This window comes from Scylla paramamosain, chromosome 25, assembly GCF_035594125.1.
Source record: "Scylla paramamosain isolate STU-SP2022 chromosome 25, ASM3559412v1, whole genome shotgun sequence".
Taxonomy (NCBI): domain Eukaryota; kingdom Metazoa; phylum Arthropoda; class Malacostraca; order Decapoda; family Portunidae; genus Scylla; species Scylla paramamosain.
In genome coordinates, this window is record NC_087175.1 from 4100001 (window position 1) to 4117500 (window position 17500).

The 17500-nt window shown below is 41.9% G+C and overlaps 2 protein-coding genes across 4 annotated transcripts in view; both read left to right on the forward strand.

Moving 5' to 3' along the window:
* Positions 1 to 12674, forward strand: part of LOC135113112 (tubby-related protein 4-like) — a 93848-nt gene extending 81174 nt beyond the window's left edge. For all 3 annotated transcript variants that reach the window (XM_064028161.1, XM_064028160.1, XM_064028162.1), the window contains 8 exons: positions 577 to 1766; positions 2361 to 2729; positions 3866 to 4210; positions 4747 to 4961; positions 5725 to 5893; positions 6470 to 6676; positions 7743 to 7883; positions 8851 to 12674. In XM_064028161.1, the coding sequence (XP_063884231.1) occupies positions 577 to 1766; positions 2361 to 2729; positions 3866 to 4210; positions 4747 to 4961; positions 5725 to 5893; positions 6470 to 6676; positions 7743 to 7859 (2612 nt within the window). In that variant the 3' untranslated portion in view covers positions 7860 to 7883; positions 8851 to 12674. The remainder of the gene's footprint in view (positions 1 to 576; positions 1767 to 2360; positions 2730 to 3865; positions 4211 to 4746; positions 4962 to 5724; positions 5894 to 6469; positions 6677 to 7742; positions 7884 to 8850) is intronic.
* Positions 12675 to 12863: 189 nt separating this feature from the next.
* The window catches only part of LOC135113113 (tryptophan 5-hydroxylase 1-like), a 36308-nt gene continuing 31671 nt past the window's right edge, over positions 12864 to 17500 (forward strand). Inside the window, exon 1 of the mRNA XM_064028164.1 lies at positions 12864 to 13263. The gene's annotated coding sequence lies outside the window, so the exon portion shown is untranslated. The remainder of the gene's footprint in view (positions 13264 to 17500) is intronic.

Consider the following 17500-nt stretch of genomic DNA (forward strand, 5'->3'; position numbering starts at 1 on the left):
TTCCAGGTACGAGGAGTTAGGTAGGTTAGCTTAGGGCAGGGAAGGTTGTAGTTTTATGCTACGTCAGGTTAGGTCAAAGTCAGGTCATAGTGTGCCTGTGTTTTCTTTTCCAGTTTGTAATGCTATTCTTTAGGGTTAGTTTAAGTTAGAATTGTGTTTTTTTCAATTGTCAGGTCTTAGGTCAAGGAATATCAGATTTTTCTCAGTATGCAGACCACAGTGTTATGTTTGCTTGCTGAACTCCAAGGCGGTGAAAATAATCCTGGAACATCCTATCAGGTCTAAAGGTGTCCCGTCCCGCCTTATGCTGCCGTATCTTATCCTGGCGGGTCCTAAAACTTGACGTCCTTGTAGCTGACCGGGGGGTGAAGAGTAGTCCTGAGGCATTCTGTCAGGTCTGGACAGTATCGCATCATATCTTTCGGCATCCCAACACTGATATCCTTTTTCATAGATAACCGTCTCGTTTGCTGGCGTCCGAGGTGGTGAAAAATTGTCTTTGGCCATCCTGTGTAACCTAAAGAGTATCCTTCCTGCCACATCCTTGGGCATTCTAACACTGTGCCGTCCTTGCAGCTGACCGCCTGGCATCGCGGCGCCCCCAGGATCACACCACAGACGTGCCGCCCATCGCGCCCATGACTCCACGCCGTACGCCCTCGTCCTACTCCCGCCAGGGGCTGCACACCACGCCCTGGGAGGTGGCGGCGCCCCCCAGGCCCTCACAGGACGCGGGGGGCACGGAGGGGGAGGAGAGCGGGGCTGGGGAGTCTGAGAGGGGCCTGATGCAGGAGCTGGAGGAGCACCCGTATGTAGATCTCGCCACGCCGGAGATGCTACAGCTGCGGGAGGGCCTGAGGGCGGAGATGAGAGGCGAGGGGCACGTGGCGCTGCACCTCCCTCCCCACCAGGTGCACCTCCCCACTTCCCTCCCGCAGGAGCCACACATGTTCTCCGTCATGCGTGGGTCTGCGCCTTCAAGTCCTCCCAAGCACTCCGTCAGCGCCTTCTGCTGCGACCCCGCCACGCTGCAGTCCCCCAAGAACACCGTAGCCCCCACCCCCATTGTCACACGCACCTCCCCCGCTGCTGTGCTGGAGATCCACGAGGCAGCGGTTGGCAGGGGGCACCACAAGGCAGGGGCGCCCTCCCCCTCACCCAGCCCCGTCCCCATGCAGTCCAGGTCGCGGGGAGAGGAGGTGCGTCTCGTGGCCATTGACAACGTCCTCCTCCATCACTTCGTCTCCTCCTCCACCTCCTCATCCACGTCCTCCTCCGCCTCCTCCTCCTTCACTCATCACTCGTCCGCCGCCGCCGCCGCTGCTGCCGCTGCCGCCGCCGCCGCCGCTGCTGCTGCTACTGCTGCTGCTGCTGCCGCCGCCGCCGCTGCTTCTTCTTCCGCCTCAGTCACCACCACCGCCACCACCACCGTCACCACCACCACCACCACCACCATGAACAACAACAACAACATCACCGCCACCAACAACAACAACAACAATCTCTACAACCTCACCCACAACAACAATAACAACACCACCACCACCGCCGCCGCCGCCGCCTTCCACCACCACCTCAACAACAACAACAACAACAACAACAATCATAACAACAACATCAACACGCATCACCACCACCATCACCACCACCACCACCACCATCACCAGCACAGCAGCAGCAGCAGCAGCAGCAGTAGCAGCAGCAGCAGCTCGGGAAGTAACAGCAGCAGTGGTAACAGCACCCACCGCAGCCCACAGCACGCACAGGTAAGCTGCACGACAACGCACTCACCTCAGTAACTGTCTGTCTGTCTGTCTGTCTGTCTGTCTGCCTGATTATCTTGTCTGTCTGTCTGTCTGTGTGTCCTGTTATGTTGTCTGTCTCTGCCAAACCGTCTTTCTGTCAATCTCTGTCTTTGTTTGTTTGTTTATGTGTCTGTCTGTCTGTCTGTCTGTCTGTCTGTCTTATCTTGTCTGTCTCTGCCAAACCGTCTTTCTGTTAATCTCTGTCTTTGTTTGTGTGTTTGTTTGTTTGTCTGTCTGTGTCTGTATCTGTCCTTTTTTTTCTGTTTGTGTGGCTATCTGTTTTTTTTTTTTTTTTTGTCTGTTTACCTGTTTATTCTCTCTCTCTCTCTCTCTCTCTCTCTCTCTCTCTCTCTCTCTCTCTCTCTCTCTCTCTCTCTCTCTCTCTCTCTCTCTCTCTGTCTGTCTGTCAAACCAATCACACTTTTCATCAATTAATACTAATAAAAAACAAAAAATAATATAAAAAAACGAAAAAAAAACATGAAAGCAAAATAACAAATAACGAAAACAAAACTTAATAAAAAAAAACATTCACCACCACCACCACCACCACAGGGCACCACCACCACCACCACCCCCCCGACCACGCCACCGCCAGGAATCACCGCCACCACCACCACCACCACCACTACCGGAGGCGGCGGCGGCGGAGGAGGAGGCGGAGGGGGAAGTTGTAATTTACGAAGTGATATGATAAGATATATAGACGAGGAGAGTGGGGAAAGTGACACCCGCTCCTTCACGCCCTCCCCCGCCCGCAGCAGCCGCCCGCACGCCCAAGCCTACACCCCAAGAGCCCGCAGTAAGAGCGTGGGTCACCTCCACCACCTCGACTGTCAGCTGCCGCAACTCCACCAGCTGAGAAATATCGACGCCTTTCTGGCCTTCAGGACTTCCGGGTGCCTGATGGAGTCGCCGAAGAAGGTGAGAAAGGGAGAAAGAAACAGTGGGTAGGAAGGAGAGAGAGAGAGAGATAGATAGAGCCCTGTATTCAGAATCTCTTTGCTCTTGTACTGTGACTGTTTTAAAAGGCCACAGAGATGACTAGCCGGGTTCTCAAGAGTGCTTCTCCTGTTGGTGATGTGGGAATGTCGTTAATCTGTCACTAGGGTAATAAAAGTGCTCTTCAAAACCAGTGTCACTTCATCTAGAGCCGCTGGAATGTATTGGAAGTGCAGTGAATGTGGTCGAGAGAGAGAGAGAGAGAGAGAGAGAGAGAGAGAGAGAGAGAGAGAGAGAGAGAGAGAGAGAGAGAGAGAGTGGGTTGTGTGGTGGTTATCGTTGTTGTTTGTTGTTGATGTTGTTGTTGTTGTTGTTGTTGTTGTTTTCTGGGTGGCGGTTTGTTTGTGTTCTATGATTTTATTTATTTTTTCCTTCTTTATTTTCTTCTTTTTTCTCTCTTTTTTTCTTTCTTCTTTTTTTTCTTCCGTTTGTTTTAGTTGTTTTCTTTTCTTCATCATCGTCATCACCATTGTCATCATCATCTTCTTATTATTATTATTCTTATTCTTCTTATTCTTATTCTTATTCTTATTCCTCCTCCTCCTCCTCCTCCTCCTCCTCCTCCTCCTCCTCCTCCTCCTCCTCCTCCTCCTCCTCCTCAATAAATAGTCTCAATAAACAGCCTAGTAAGGACCTCAGGGTCTCTTGCTGTTTGTCTTCCTTTGTATTCCTTTGTATTCCTTTTGTATTCCTCCTCCTCCTCCTCCTCCTCCTCCTCCTCCTCCTCCTCCTCCTCCTCCTCCTCCTCCTCCTCCTCCTCCTCCTCCTCCTCCTCCTCCTCCTCCTCCTCCTCCTCCTCCTCCTCCTCCTCCTCCTCCTCCTTCTACTACTACTACTACTGCTACTACTATTATTACTACTACTATTGCCACAACAACAACAACATCAACAACAACTACTACTACTACCACTACTACTACTACTTCTACTACTACTACTACTACTACTACTACTACTACTACTACTACTACTACTACTACTACTACCACTACTACTACTACTACCATTCCTTCAGCCCTCACTCACTCACTCACTCACTCACTCACTCCCCCACACAGAGACAGGTCGGAGAGAGTGAGTGGAGACGCCCCTGCCTGGCTGACTGTGGCAAAAGCAGGAGTCTTGATTCCTCTCCACTCATCCTGAAGCGCCTCCACCACCACCACCACCACAGCCACCACCACCACCACTACCACCACTACCTGACCAAGCCCACCACCACCACCACTATTGCTGCTGCCACCACCACCACCGCCACCACCACTACTGCTGTGAGCGCGTCCACTGTCAGCACCACCACCACCACCGCCTCCACCACCGTCACCACCGCAGCAGTGGATCTTCACAACCAAAGTAGAAGTTATTACGAAAGACAACAGAAGAATTTGACCAGAACGCTGAAGGTGAGAGAGAGAGAGAGAGAGAGAGAGAGAGAGAGAGAGAGAGAGAGAGAGAGAGAGAGAGAGAGAGAGAGAGATGAGTGATTATGGATGAATGATAGTTATCTAAATGGTTGAGTGATGGAAGGAGGGAGGGAGGGAGGGAGTGAAAAAAGGAGGAAGGGAGAGAGTGAAGAAAGGAGGGAAGAAATGAAGGAAAGGAGAGTTAAGACAGAGAGAGAGAGAGAGAGAGAGAGAGAGAGAGAGAGAGAGAGAGAGAGAGAGAGAGAGAGAGAGAGACTAACAGATAAAGAACTTAATATACTGCAATTACTACTACTACTACTACTTCTACTACTACTACTACTACTACTACTACTACTATTACTACTACTACTACTTTATTACATTATACCATTCATTAATTAGATTTTAACCGAGTCTCGCCTTTCCCCCGTCCGTCTCTCTCTCTCTCTCTCTCTCTCTCTCTCTCTCTCTCTCTCTCTCTCTCTCTCTCTCTCTCTCTCTCTCTCTCTCTCTCTCTGCACCGCCTTCTACAGGAGAGTGTGTTGGTGGAGCGCCTTGCCGCCCTACAGAGGGAGACGCAGCCACCGCCCACGCCTCGCCACCAAGCCACGCCCGAAGCCGCCCGCCGCCTCAACACGCCCATCCACACGCCCACTATCGCCGCCGCCGCCCACGCCAGCAAGAGCATTCCCTCCACGCCTGTTAAGACCAGGAAGGCGCGGCGACACCAGTCCTCTTCCCCAATCAGGTTTGTTAGGTTAGGTTAGGTTAGGTTGGGTTAGGTTTGGTTAGGTTAGGTTAGGTTGGGTTAGGTTTAGTTAGGTTTGATTAAGTTAAGTTAGGTTAGGTTAGGTTAGATTTGGTTAGGTTTGGTTAGGTTAGGTTGGGTTAGGTTGGGTTAGGTTAGGTTAGGTTAGGTTAGATTTGGTTAGGTTTGGTTAGGTTAGGTTAGGTTGGGTTAGGTTTAGTTAGGTTTGGTTAAGTTAGGTTAGGTTAGGTTTAGTTAGGTTGGGTTAGGTTAGGTTGGTTAGGTTAGGTTGGTTAGGTTAGGTTAGGTTTCGTTGGGTTGAGCTAAGAAAGGATAGGTTAGGTTGGGTTAGATTAGATAAGGCTTGCTTTGCTTGGGTTGGGCTAGGTTGGCTTAGGTTAGGTTAGATTAGATTAGGTTAGGTTAGTATTGGGTGGCTTGTGTTAGATAATGAAGTAGGTTAGGTTAGGTTAGGACTGGTTGGCTTGTGTTAGGTTAGGTTAAGTTAGGTTAGGTTAGGTTAGGTTAGGTTAGGACTGGATGGCTTGTGTTAGGTAATTAAGTAGGTTAGGTTAGGTTAGGTTAGGACTGGATGGCTTGTGTTAGGTAATTAAGTAGGTTAGGTTAGGTTAGGTTAGGACTGGATGGCTTGTGTTAGGTAATTAAGTAGGTTAGGTTAGGTTAGCTTCTTATTCCTCTCTGTACTTTTCCTTCCAACACCCGTCACTGCCTATCCTCACACCACCTTCATCGCCTCCCGCAGGAAACACCTCCTTAACTCGCCACTGCTGTCCCGCCGCCGCCAACGCCGGGGCACCGTGGAGAGCAGCGACGACGAAGTGCTGCACTGCTCCAGCGACGCCGAGGTCCTCTGCTCCTCCTCCAATTACCGTGACCTCGAGACCTTCCAGAAGACTCAGCTCAGGAACAAGGTGAGGGTTGCCGGGGTTGTCTTGTGGTTGTTCGGCTGTTCCTGTGATTGTTTTGTTGTGTTGGAGTGTTTTTTTGTGACTGTTTTGCTATTTAATGGTGTTTTTGAGAATATTTTGGCTGTTATGGGGTGTTTTTGTGATTGTATGACTGTTTTGGTGTGTGACTGTTTTGGTGTGTTTTTTTTTTATTGTATGACTGTTTTGGGGTGTTTATTTATTGTTTTGGTAGGTTTGGGGTGTTTTTTGTGATTGTTGTTGTTGTTTTCGGGTGTTTTTTTTATGTTTTTAAAGATATTTGGGTGTTTTAAGGTGTTTTTAGCATGTTTGATGGTGTTTTTGGTTGTGTTTAGGATTTTCCAGGCTGTTTCAAGGATGTTTTAGGATGTTATAGTGTGTGTGTGTGTGTGTGTGTGTGTGTTCCTCTAATTCTCTACAATAACCTTTCCTTCCTTCCTTTCTTCCTTCCTTCTTTCCTTCCTTCCACCGTTCACGCCTAGAGAGAAGAGGAATCACAATACCACTACGTACAGCCGCTCTCTCTCTCTCGCTCTCTCTCACCCACTTACCCACCCACAGCTGCGGCGCTCCAGGGGTCGGAATGACGGCAGCGGGGGCAGCGGCGGGGAGAGCTCCGGGTCTTCCACGCCGCGGCACCGCCAGTACGTGATGCACAACAAGGCGCCGCTGTGGAACGAGAATTCGCAAGTGTACCAGCTTGACTTTGGTGGCAGAGTGACGCAGGAGTCCGCCAAGAACTTCCAGATTGAGTTCAAGGGAAAGCAGGTGAGAGAGAGAGAGGTGGAGGGTTGCGAACAAACAGACAAAGGAATAGACAAATAGACAGGTAGAGATGTAGGCAAACAGACAGACTGACAGGCAGATATAAACAGAAAGACACAGAAATAGATAGATAGACTGACAGAGAGATAGACTGACAGAGATAGATAGACAAATAGACAGCGATAGATAGACAGACTGACAGAGAAATAGACAGACAGATAAATTGATAGATAGACAGACAGATAGACAGACAGATAGACAGAGAGAAAGACAGACAGATAAATTGATAGATAGACAGACAGATATATAGACAGATTGACAGAGAGATAGACAGCTGGATAGACAGACAGAGAGATAAACAGAGTGGGACAGACAGACAGACAGAGAGACAAGGACGGAGAGATAAACAGAAAGGCAGACAAGTATAGACAGACAGACAGACAGACAGACAGAAGGAGCAGTAAATAGAGGTGGTAATGTTGGTGATAAGGTAATGTCGATAATAATTATAGAACAGATAGCAAACTGATAACATAGAGAGACGGACGGTCAAACAAACAGACAGAAAGGTGAATAAAAAAAAGATGTTAATGATGATGATGATGATGATGATGAGAAAAAGCAACAAAGTGAATTTTTTTTCTTCTTTTCTTCTTTTCTTTAATTTTTTCCTTCGTTTTTCTTTTCTTTCGTTCATTCCTTCACTCGCCTTTCTTCTAATATGTACAGTACTTTCGCTGTTTAGTTCTTTCTTTCTCTCTTTCTTTCTTCGTCTCCCCATTCCTTCATTCATTCTTTCCTTCAATCAATCAATCAATTAAATTTGCTTTTTTTTTTTTCATGTGGTCTGGAGATGCAATTATTTCCTTCCTTCCTTCCTTCCTTCCTTCCTACACTCATCCATTCACACACTCAACCAAGCGACCAATAAAACAGTCACTCTCCTCGCCTTTCAGATCTCCAATAATTAATACTAACCTTTCCTTTTCTCCACCTTCCATCATCCAACCACCCACTCACTCATCCACCCACCCACCCACACAACATCTCACCTGATTCCTCTCAACAGGTGATGCAGTTTGGGCGCATAGACGGCAACGCTTACACCCTTGATTTCCAGTATCCGTTCAGCGCTGTCCAGGCGTTTGCTGTAGCGCTGGCCAACGTGACACAGCGGCTTAAATGATATAGGATGCACCCAGAGAGACAGGTGAGTGAGTGGGGCTAAAGAGTGGGGGACAGGTGAGTGAGAGGAGGCTAGAGAGTGGGGGACAGGTGAGTGAGAGGTTGTAGAGAGTGGGAGACAGGTGAGTGAGAGGTTTTAGAGAGAGGGGGGGACAGGTGAGTGAAGGGGATAGAGAGTTGGGGACAGGTGAGTGAAAGGGGTAGAGAGTAGGGAACAGGTGAGTGAGAGGTTGTAGAGAGTGGGGGACAGGTGAGTGACGGGGGGTAGAGAGGACAGGTGAGTGAGGGGGGTAGGGAGTCGGGGACAGGTGAGTGAGAGGGGGTGGAGAGAGGGAGACAGGCGAATGAGGGGGATAGAGAGGGACAGGTAATTAGTGACGGGGGTGGAGAATGACAGGTGAGTGAGGGATAGGTGTTTTTACAGGTAAGATGAAGACTGCACAGGTATCATAGGGGTCTACAGGTAATGTGAGGCAGTGATTATCTACAGGTTAATTAGGCTCGTACAGGTAATATAAAGGTATCTATACTGGTGTCTGTTGTGGGTTATGGTTTACGTGTTGGGTGATGGGTATGTGTTGTTGTTGTTGTTGTTGTTGTTGTTGTTGTTGTCGTCGCATTTCTATCCCTTAATGTTGGTAAGGACTAGGGGATAGCCACATTATGAAGAGGCAGGGATGAACCGGTGTGTGTTGCCAGGCCTTGCTGTGGGTGTGTGTGGTCAGCTGTGGTATGCCTGAGTTCCTGGGGTGTAGTGCAGTGGTCCTTGAGGCTGTCCCATTCCACCACGGGGCTAAGAAAGAGAGAGAGAGAGAGAGAGAGTGTGTGTGTGTGTGTGTGTGTGTGTGTGTGCGTATCACCGGCCTGGTATAATATAGAAACAGATTATTATTATTGTAACTGTTCTACTTCTAATCTTCCCATCACTCACTAACACTCCTCCTTCTCTCTCTCCCTCCCTCCCTCCCTCCCTCCCTGCCTCCCCCACACAGGCCACCCATAGTCACAGCGTGGTTGTCTTAGAATTCTGGTAATGCCGTCCCATAGCTACGCCTCTCCCCACCACAGTACCCACCACCGCAGCGAGGAGCAACACCCCTCACCACAGCAAGCCCCAGGACCCCCACCACCTCACCACCGCAGCTTCCCCCACACCAGGAGGAACACAGCACCTCTATCCGCTTCGTTAGGTTTGAGTTCGTTTCGGTTACTCATTCGGTTCCTTTCCAACGCCTCGGATGCTTTTTGCTGCTGCTACTGCTGCTGCTGCTGCTGCTGCTGCTACTATACTACTACTACTACTGCTGCTGATGATGATACTGATACTGATGCCGCTGTTGTTGTTGTTGTTGCTATCCTCAGTTTTTTGCGTGAAGGAGGAGGAGGAGGAAGGAAGAAAGAAAGGAAGGAAGGAAGGAAGGAAGGAAGGAGAAAGGATAGGGAGATGTGTTGTATGAAAAAGATGAGGGAAAAAAGGGAGGAAGAAAGTAGAAAGGAAAATATATATACGGTTTTTGACTGAGGAAAAGATTGACGATGAGAAAGAAAAGAAATTGTGTGTTATGTGAATGGGGGAGAAAAAGAGGAAGAGGAAATGAAAAGGAAAGTATGCTAAGCCTTTTTGCGTGAGGAATGAAGGAATGAAGGAGAAAGCGGAAAAGAAGATGTGTGTTATATGAAAAGAGAAGGAAAAAGGGAGATGAAAATGAAAATAATAGTATGTTTTCTTTTTTTTCTTTTTTTTACTTAATAGTTGATGGAGGAGGAGGAGGAGGAGGAGGAAGAAAAGAGAAATGTGTGATAGGAGGAAAAGAAAACAAAAGAAGACTGAGGTTGTCTAGAAAAGAGAGGAAAAAAAGAAGACAAGGAGGAAGAGAAAGAAAGTGTTAAAGGAAAAGAAAACGAAGGTAGCAAAGAGGAGGAGAAGGAGGAAGAGAAAAAGAGATGAGTGAGGAAGGAAGGAGGTCGGAAAACAATGTGAAAGGATTAAAAGAAAGAAAGAAGAGAAGAAGAAGAAGAAGGAGAAGAAGAAAGGTGTGATGATGGAAAGTGATATTATTACATGAAGAGCTGGAAGAAGAAAGAAGAAGAAGAAGAAGGAGGAGGAGAAGAAAAAGAAAGAAAAGTAGATGTTACAATAAGTGGAAGAAAGAATGAAGTAGAAGAACAAATTGAAGAAAAATAGAAGAAGAAGAAAAGAAGAAGGAGGAGGAGGAGAAAAAGAAAGAAAAGTAGATGTTACAATAAGTGAGAGAAAGAATGAAATAGAAGAACAAATTAAAGAAAAAATAGAAGAAGAAAAGAAGAAGAATGAGAAAGAAGAATGAAGAAGGAGATAGAAGAATGAAGAAGATTTTTATGAGTGAGAAATATTTAGAGAAGCAAGAAATAATGCAAAAAAGTAGAAAGAGTAAAAAAATGGAAGGAAGGAAAAGAGGAAGAAGAAGAAGAGGAGGAGGAAGTGAAGTAACAGAAAAAAAAGAGATGAAAGAAAAAACGCGAGAAGGACGAAGAATGTGAAATAAAGAAATAACTGAAAGGCAGGAGAAGGAGGAGGAGGAAGTAAAGGAGAAGAAAGGAGGAAGAAAAAGACTAGAGGAGGAGGAAGACTAGGAGGAGGAGGAGGGGGAGGATAAAAGTATACAAATCGAATATACATTTAAGGTTAGGTTAAGTTTATATTGACTTTAGAAAAAAACAAAAATACAAAAAATAAATCCAAATTATTGAACGTGTTTTTGTGTTGAGACGAAACTAAAAGAAAGAAAAAAAGAAAACTAAAGAAAACAATTTGTCGATTATAAAACAAAATGGAAAAAAATGAAAAAAAAACTGTGCAAAATAAGAAAAGAAAATTATATTGGAAAGAAAAGAAAAGAAAAATAAGAAAAGCGCAATAAAATAGTGATAAAAACTAGATAATACCTGAAGAGAGAGAGAGAGAGAGAGAGAGAGAGAGAGAGAGAGAGAGAGAGAGAGAGAAGTAATTAATGATGAATATTGGAAGTGTTATACAGTTGATATTGTGTATAGTCTTAAATATTATCATTATTATTCGTATGTATGGTAATTTTATAATATATACATTCTAATATTAATACAATAGTACACGCTTATATGAATGGAAAACGTGAAGTGTAGATGGCATGGACTGATTCGTGTTGATATTATTGTCATTATTATTATTATTATTATTATTATTATTATCATTATTATTATTATTATTATTATTATTATTATTATTATTATTATTATTATTATCAGGGTATTTCTGTGATTAATTGTAAGATTCTAAGTTATTTCGTATGAGAGAGAGAGAGAGAGAGAGAGAGAGAGAGAGAGAGAGAGAGAGAGAGTCAGTCAATGTGTGTGTGTGTGTGTGTGTGTGTGTGTGTGTGTGTTGGAAGACTTTTCTTTTCTTTTTTCTTTTTCCTTTCTTAATCCCTACTCTCTCTCTCTCTCTCTCTCTCTCTCTCTCTCTCTCTCTCTCTCTCTCTCTCTCTCTCTCTCTCTCTCTTGTATCTATCTATCCATCTATTTATCTATCTCTCCTTCTCTCAAACCAATTAGTGAGTTAAACCAAAGACCAGATGTAAAGATACCATTAAGTCTATATTACCTTGTACAATACGTTAACTCCAACCTCAAAGACTTTATTTAGCACTTTAAGATGATTTACTAAGTTACTCCTCCACCGTACCATTAAGTGTCCCGTTTTCTCTCGTCTTCCTTCTTATTTCCTAAAGGTATTCTAATTTTGAAGGACAGAAGGTGCTTAAGGCCACTATGTGATGCTGTGGCGAGGGAAAAATATCCCTAATTGTAATGATATTGCATGTTTTATGGATAACTGTCTTAATTTGTTATGTAAGGGTTGTGTTTGTTGTGTTTGTCATCCCCTTGTGTTTGTTTTTCGTCCGTTTTCTTTGCTCTAGTCAAGATTTATATGATGGATTCTTGTTTTTTTTTTTTTCTATTTATGTAGGCATTTTAGTTGTGTTTGTGATTAAATTTCCCTTATTTATTTGATTATGTGGATTCAAAAAAAGGAAAATAGCAATCTCAAATTCCAGTCACATTATTTGCTTCGTTTTCTCTCTGATTACGTTGGATTAAAAAGAAAAAAACAACAAAATATGATATACAAATTCTGGTTGTTTTAATTATTTGTTTTATTTCACTATGTGCAATTGAAAAAAGGGAAGATAACAGTTATACAGATTCTGATCACGTATTCTTTGGGTAGTTCTTCTATTTTATTACGTACTTATGTTACAGTCTCTGATATTTTAAATCGGTTCGTTTTCTGTGATTACGGTAGACTAAATGGGGAAACTGCAATAATACAAATTCCGATTTTTTTTTTTTTTTTACATTTATTTATTTATTTATTTATTTATTTTATTTTGTTTATTTTTTATTTATTTATTTTTATTTTTTTTATTTATTTTTTTTTTTTTTACTTCTTGCTCTTCAGTGGAATTAGGAAAGAAAGTCACGGTATAAAGGTTCTGATCTTACTTACGGTACTGGTATAGGAAACTGACCACGTGTTCACTGAGTAACCCGTGAGGTGTGCTAAGAAATGGGTGTTGAACTGACCGGTTGGTGTAAGGTGCAGCCTCGGGGTTCATAAGACGCTGGTGTGTTGAGGGACGGTACTTGTGTGTGGGTGTTCACTCTTATTGATGCTATTATGTAAGAACTGTGTATGTTAAGTACTGGATTATTAGTGAGGTGTTTGTGTCGTGTAGTTGTTATTTGGTGTGTGTGTGTGTGTGTGTGTGTGTGTTAATGATAAATTTTTCGAAACTGTTGATATTGTTTTTATTTATTCTTTATAGTTTAATGATTTTTTTTTTTTTTCTGTTCTCCTTCTCTTCCTCCTACTCCTCTTCCCTTTTTTTCTTTCACTTATAGCATATATATATATATATATATATATATATATATATATATATATATATATATATATATATATATATATATATATATATATATTCTAAGCCCTTTACAAATCGTAATTGGAAGAATAAGAAAAAAAAAGTTTATATTATCTTTAAAATACATTTTCTGTCACTCCTTTTAACGTGACACTTGGTTTATTTCAAACTCAGAGCTGTCGCATCTCAAATTAACAAAATAAAAACACTAAAAAAAACACTAATTTTCCATTAAAAAATAGATTAAATTTTGAAATCATATATTCCGCATTTTATTTAACGTTCTTTGAAATAATTAAAGGAAAAATACGAAAGAAAAAACGGACAGTCCCAGTAATGAGATGGGAAGAAGACTAAAGAAGAACACGTGGTCAGTAAGAGAAGTGAACTGTTGGTTAATTTTGTTTATTTTCCCATACACTCAACAACTAAAGGGATTTTAGCAATGCTCTTCCACGTGAGGTAAGCTTAAGCCTCATAGGGCACGTAAAGTTAAGAGTAAGGCTTGGAAGACATTGATAACTGAAAAACACGAAAAGAATTGGTAGATGAGTGAGTGTGTGTGTGTGTGTGTTTAGGAATATATTTGATACGTTATCGTGTGTTATTTTGGTTGTGATTTTGGGGATTAGCTTAAAAACTTAATAAATACTGTGTTGAGAGAGAGAGAGAGAGAGAGAGAGAGAGAGAGAGAGAGAGAGAGATTTATTGGTACTATTTTGTGACATCTAACTTTAAGATTTAATGTCATAAGTTTGAAGGACGAAGAGATGAATTTCCGTATTTGAACCAGTACTCCTTCCATCCTTACATGCTTCATTCTTACATTACGTCCTTCCCTCCTTTCATTCATTCTTCTTTCTTTTCTTCCTTCCTTCCTTTCACTTTCGTATTCATTCCCTTCTCCCTTTCACTACCGTCTTTTTTCTTCCTTTTCTTCTTTCTTTTTTATTTCCTCCCTTCCATTCACTTTCGTCTTCTTTCCTCCCTTCCTTCCTTCACTCCCGTCCTTCTTTCCTTCTTCCTTTCACTCTCTTTCTTTCCTTCTTCCTTCCTTCCTTCCGATCTTTCCTTTTGTCTCATTCCGTGGTTTCGAAGCGACAGAACGAACCAACGAACAAACCAGTGAACCCTCTGACTGGAGCTTCGAAGTGTTGAGAAGGTGACGCTGTGGTTAGGAGCCTGTCAAGGAGGGATTATATACTGGGTTCGAATCCCTGCCAGGCGTTATGTGGTGGGAGAGGCTGCGTTGTCGTTAGCTCTCGTTTTCTTTATGTTCTGTCTCCAAATTCCGTTTTCTGTGTCATTGACGCTTTGGAAACTCATACTAAAGGAAATGATAAATTGTTGTAGAAGAGAGAGAAAAAATCTGGTTATATATGTGTATGTTTAATTCTATTTTTTTTTTTTTTTTTTCTCTCTCTCTCTAACTCTTTCTTTCTTAACAAAGCAAATATGTGTGTACGTGAATTATTATTATTATTATTATTATTATTATTATTATTATTATTATTATTATTATTATTATTAGCTTCAGAAAACAAAAAAAGGATTAAAACACGATAATGGAAACAAAAGAAGAGAAAAGATAATAATTTTTTTTTGCCTCTCTCTCTCTCTCTCTCTCTCTCTCTCTCTCTCTCTCTCTCTCTCGTGAACCATTCGTCCATCCATTTTTTACTCCAAACCTTACCTCTTCCTCCTCCTCCTCCTCCTCCTCCTCCTCTTCCTCCTCCTCCTCTTCCTCCTCCTCCCTGGATGTAATACACGTAAATGAACAAGAACCATTAGAGAAAAAGTGCAGAAATAATACAGTGCTCATAACATTTCGCATCCACACAACAACGATACATAAGACTTGCATTTCCTTTGTATATCGTTCACTCTCGGAAGATTTCGTTCAGTTGCTGCCATTTAGAGATTGTAGTGTTTATATATATTTTTTTTTATTCCTTCATTGTTTTTGTTTTTTTCACCTGTCATAAAACCTCACAATTCTCACCTGTCTAAAAGCTAAAATAATAAACAAATAAACAAAAAAAAAATTATCCAGTGCATGTGTGACGCAAAAACAAAACCGGATATGAACGAAAAAAAAAACGAATGAAAACGAAAAAAAAAAATCCTTTCCCTAAATTAAGAAGAAAATGTACTTAAAAAAAATAAAATAAATAAATGATCCTTTATTCTTAAGCTCTGAACGTTCACATTTGTACTTCTGTCTGTTCATTGCATCGTTTTGTTTGGACCACGGCGAAGCCAACCTGTTGTTTGTATATATTTTGAAAGGGTTAACTGCTATAGACCACTCCCCGTCACGCATTGCCTCTCTCTATATTTTTATTAGACACAAAACTGCTGGTACTGTACGTAAATATATATATAATAGTGTATAGCTTTATTATTATTATTATTATTATTATTATTATTATTATTATTATTATTATCATGGTAGAAGTGTTGTTCATATGCCTGATTATTTTATTTATGTATTTATTTATTTATTTATTTACTTGTTTATTTATTTATTTATCTACTTATTCGTCATGATCATCTCGTTTCTCTGTTGTTATTTTCTCCATTGGCTAGCAAACAGAAGAGTTTTTATACTGTACATACATTACATTACCGATTAATTATTGTTGTACATTGCGATGTTTTTGAATGGACAATATAAAGCAGTACGATGCTTGTACAAACACTGCCTTTCATTCCCCTAACCTGTGTGTGTGTGTGTGTGTCTGTGTGTGTCTGCCTGTTTGTTTGTTTATCTATTCTTCCGTTCGTTTGTTTTTGTCCTCATCAATAAAGATATGTTTTTTTTTTTTCGTGTGTGTGTGTGTGTGTGTTTTGTCTGTCTGTCTATATTTATCTGTTTGTTTCTCCATCTCTCTCTCTCTCTCTCTCTCTCTCTCTCTCTCTCTCTCTCTCATCATGGCGCCTGTCAAAGTTTTCATCTTATTCTATTATCACGCGACTTTCCCCATTCACTTCAGTAATTGGGGAGCGTCTGTCTTATTTCTGTGTGTCATAACAATACAAGAAAACGAGGGTCGGTGCAGGAAGCCATCAGCCCTACACGTGGCACTCCTTGGATGAAACACGCCCACTTATTTCCGCCTCTCATCCCCATCCATACATTTCTCGTTCCTTATTTGTTCCTATTTTCTTTTTTTTTTATCTCCTTCTCATTCTTCTTCTTCTTCTTCTTCTTCTTCTTCTTCTTCTTCTTCTTCTTCTTCTTCTGGTTCTCGTTTTTTTTTCTGCTCTCTCTCTCTCTCTCTCTCTCTCTCTCTCTCTCTCTCTCTCTCTCTCTCTCTCTCTCTCTCTCTCTCTCTCTCTCGTTTTTGTTCTTTTAGTTTTTTTTTCTCTCGTTTTTGTTCTTCGTTTAGTTTCCTTCTTGTCTTCCTTCTTCGTTGTTCTTGTTTTTGTTTTTTTGTGTTTCTTCCAGTTCTTGTTCTATTGATTGTTGTTTTTTTTTCTTTCTATTCTTACTGTTCTTCTTTTTCTTTCTTTCTTTCTTTCTTTCTTTCTTCTTCTTTTTCTTCTTCTCAACTCTCACATTTTTTTTGGAAACGATAAGATGAATGTCTCTCTCTCTCTCTCTCTCTCTCTCTCTCTCTCTCTCTCTCTCTCTCTCTCTCTCTCATTTTTATTCCGTTCTTACTCTCCTTTTGCCATATAAATAAAAACAAGATAAATAAATGAAAATATATACTGTTTTACCTTATCCACAGTTATATAAGTAGAGAAATAAAATGACTTTCTTATTTTCCCAGCTCTACCTTGCCTTCCCTCGCCTAATTGTTACCTGGCCAGCTCATTAATCTACCTCACCTTAGCCTCTTAACATTACCTAACATAGATTTATCGCTTTTTCAGTCCTTACTCGTAACCTAACAAACAAAATATATCCCTTTCTAATTTTCAATGCCAGTCTAACTTAAACTAATCTAATATTAGCTAATCTTAACCCAACTGAACTTAATGTGGCCTAATCTAACCTAACCAAACTTATCTAAACTTAACGTAAGCAAACATACCCTAACCAAACCTAACCTAACATTTCCTAACCTAACTTCTCCTAACCTAACCAAATTTATCCTAACCTAACCTAACCTAACCTAACCTAACCTAACCTAACCTAACCTAACCTAACATACCCTAACCTAACCTAATATAGCTTTACTTAATTTAACCTAACCTAACCTACAATCCAATCTCAAACTTCCCTCTCCAACCATTCAGAGTATCGTACATATTGGAGAGTTATCGAACAACTGGCAGCCTTGTATACGTACGGTGTGAAGGCAAGCTTTTAACGTTTATTAATTTCTCTCTCTCTCTCTCTCTCTCTCTCTCTCTCTCTCTCTCTCTCTCTCTCTCTCTCTCTCTCTCTCTCTCTCTCTCTCTCTATTTATCTATCTATCTATCTATCTATCTATCTAGGTTCGTTCTCTTCATCTTTATTTCCCTCCTTCCTTATTCCATCTTTTCCTTCATCCCCATCTTCTTTGTCCACCCTTCTTTACTTCCTCTTTTTCCTTCCTTCCTTCCTTCCTTCCTTCCTTCCTTCCTTCCTTCCTTCCTTCCTTCCTTCCTTCCTTCTTTCATCCCCTTCCTTCTCTTCCCTTCAGTTTTTCCTCCAAATTTCCTCTCTTCTTAACATTCTCTCTTCCCTCCTCTCCCTCTAGCCATC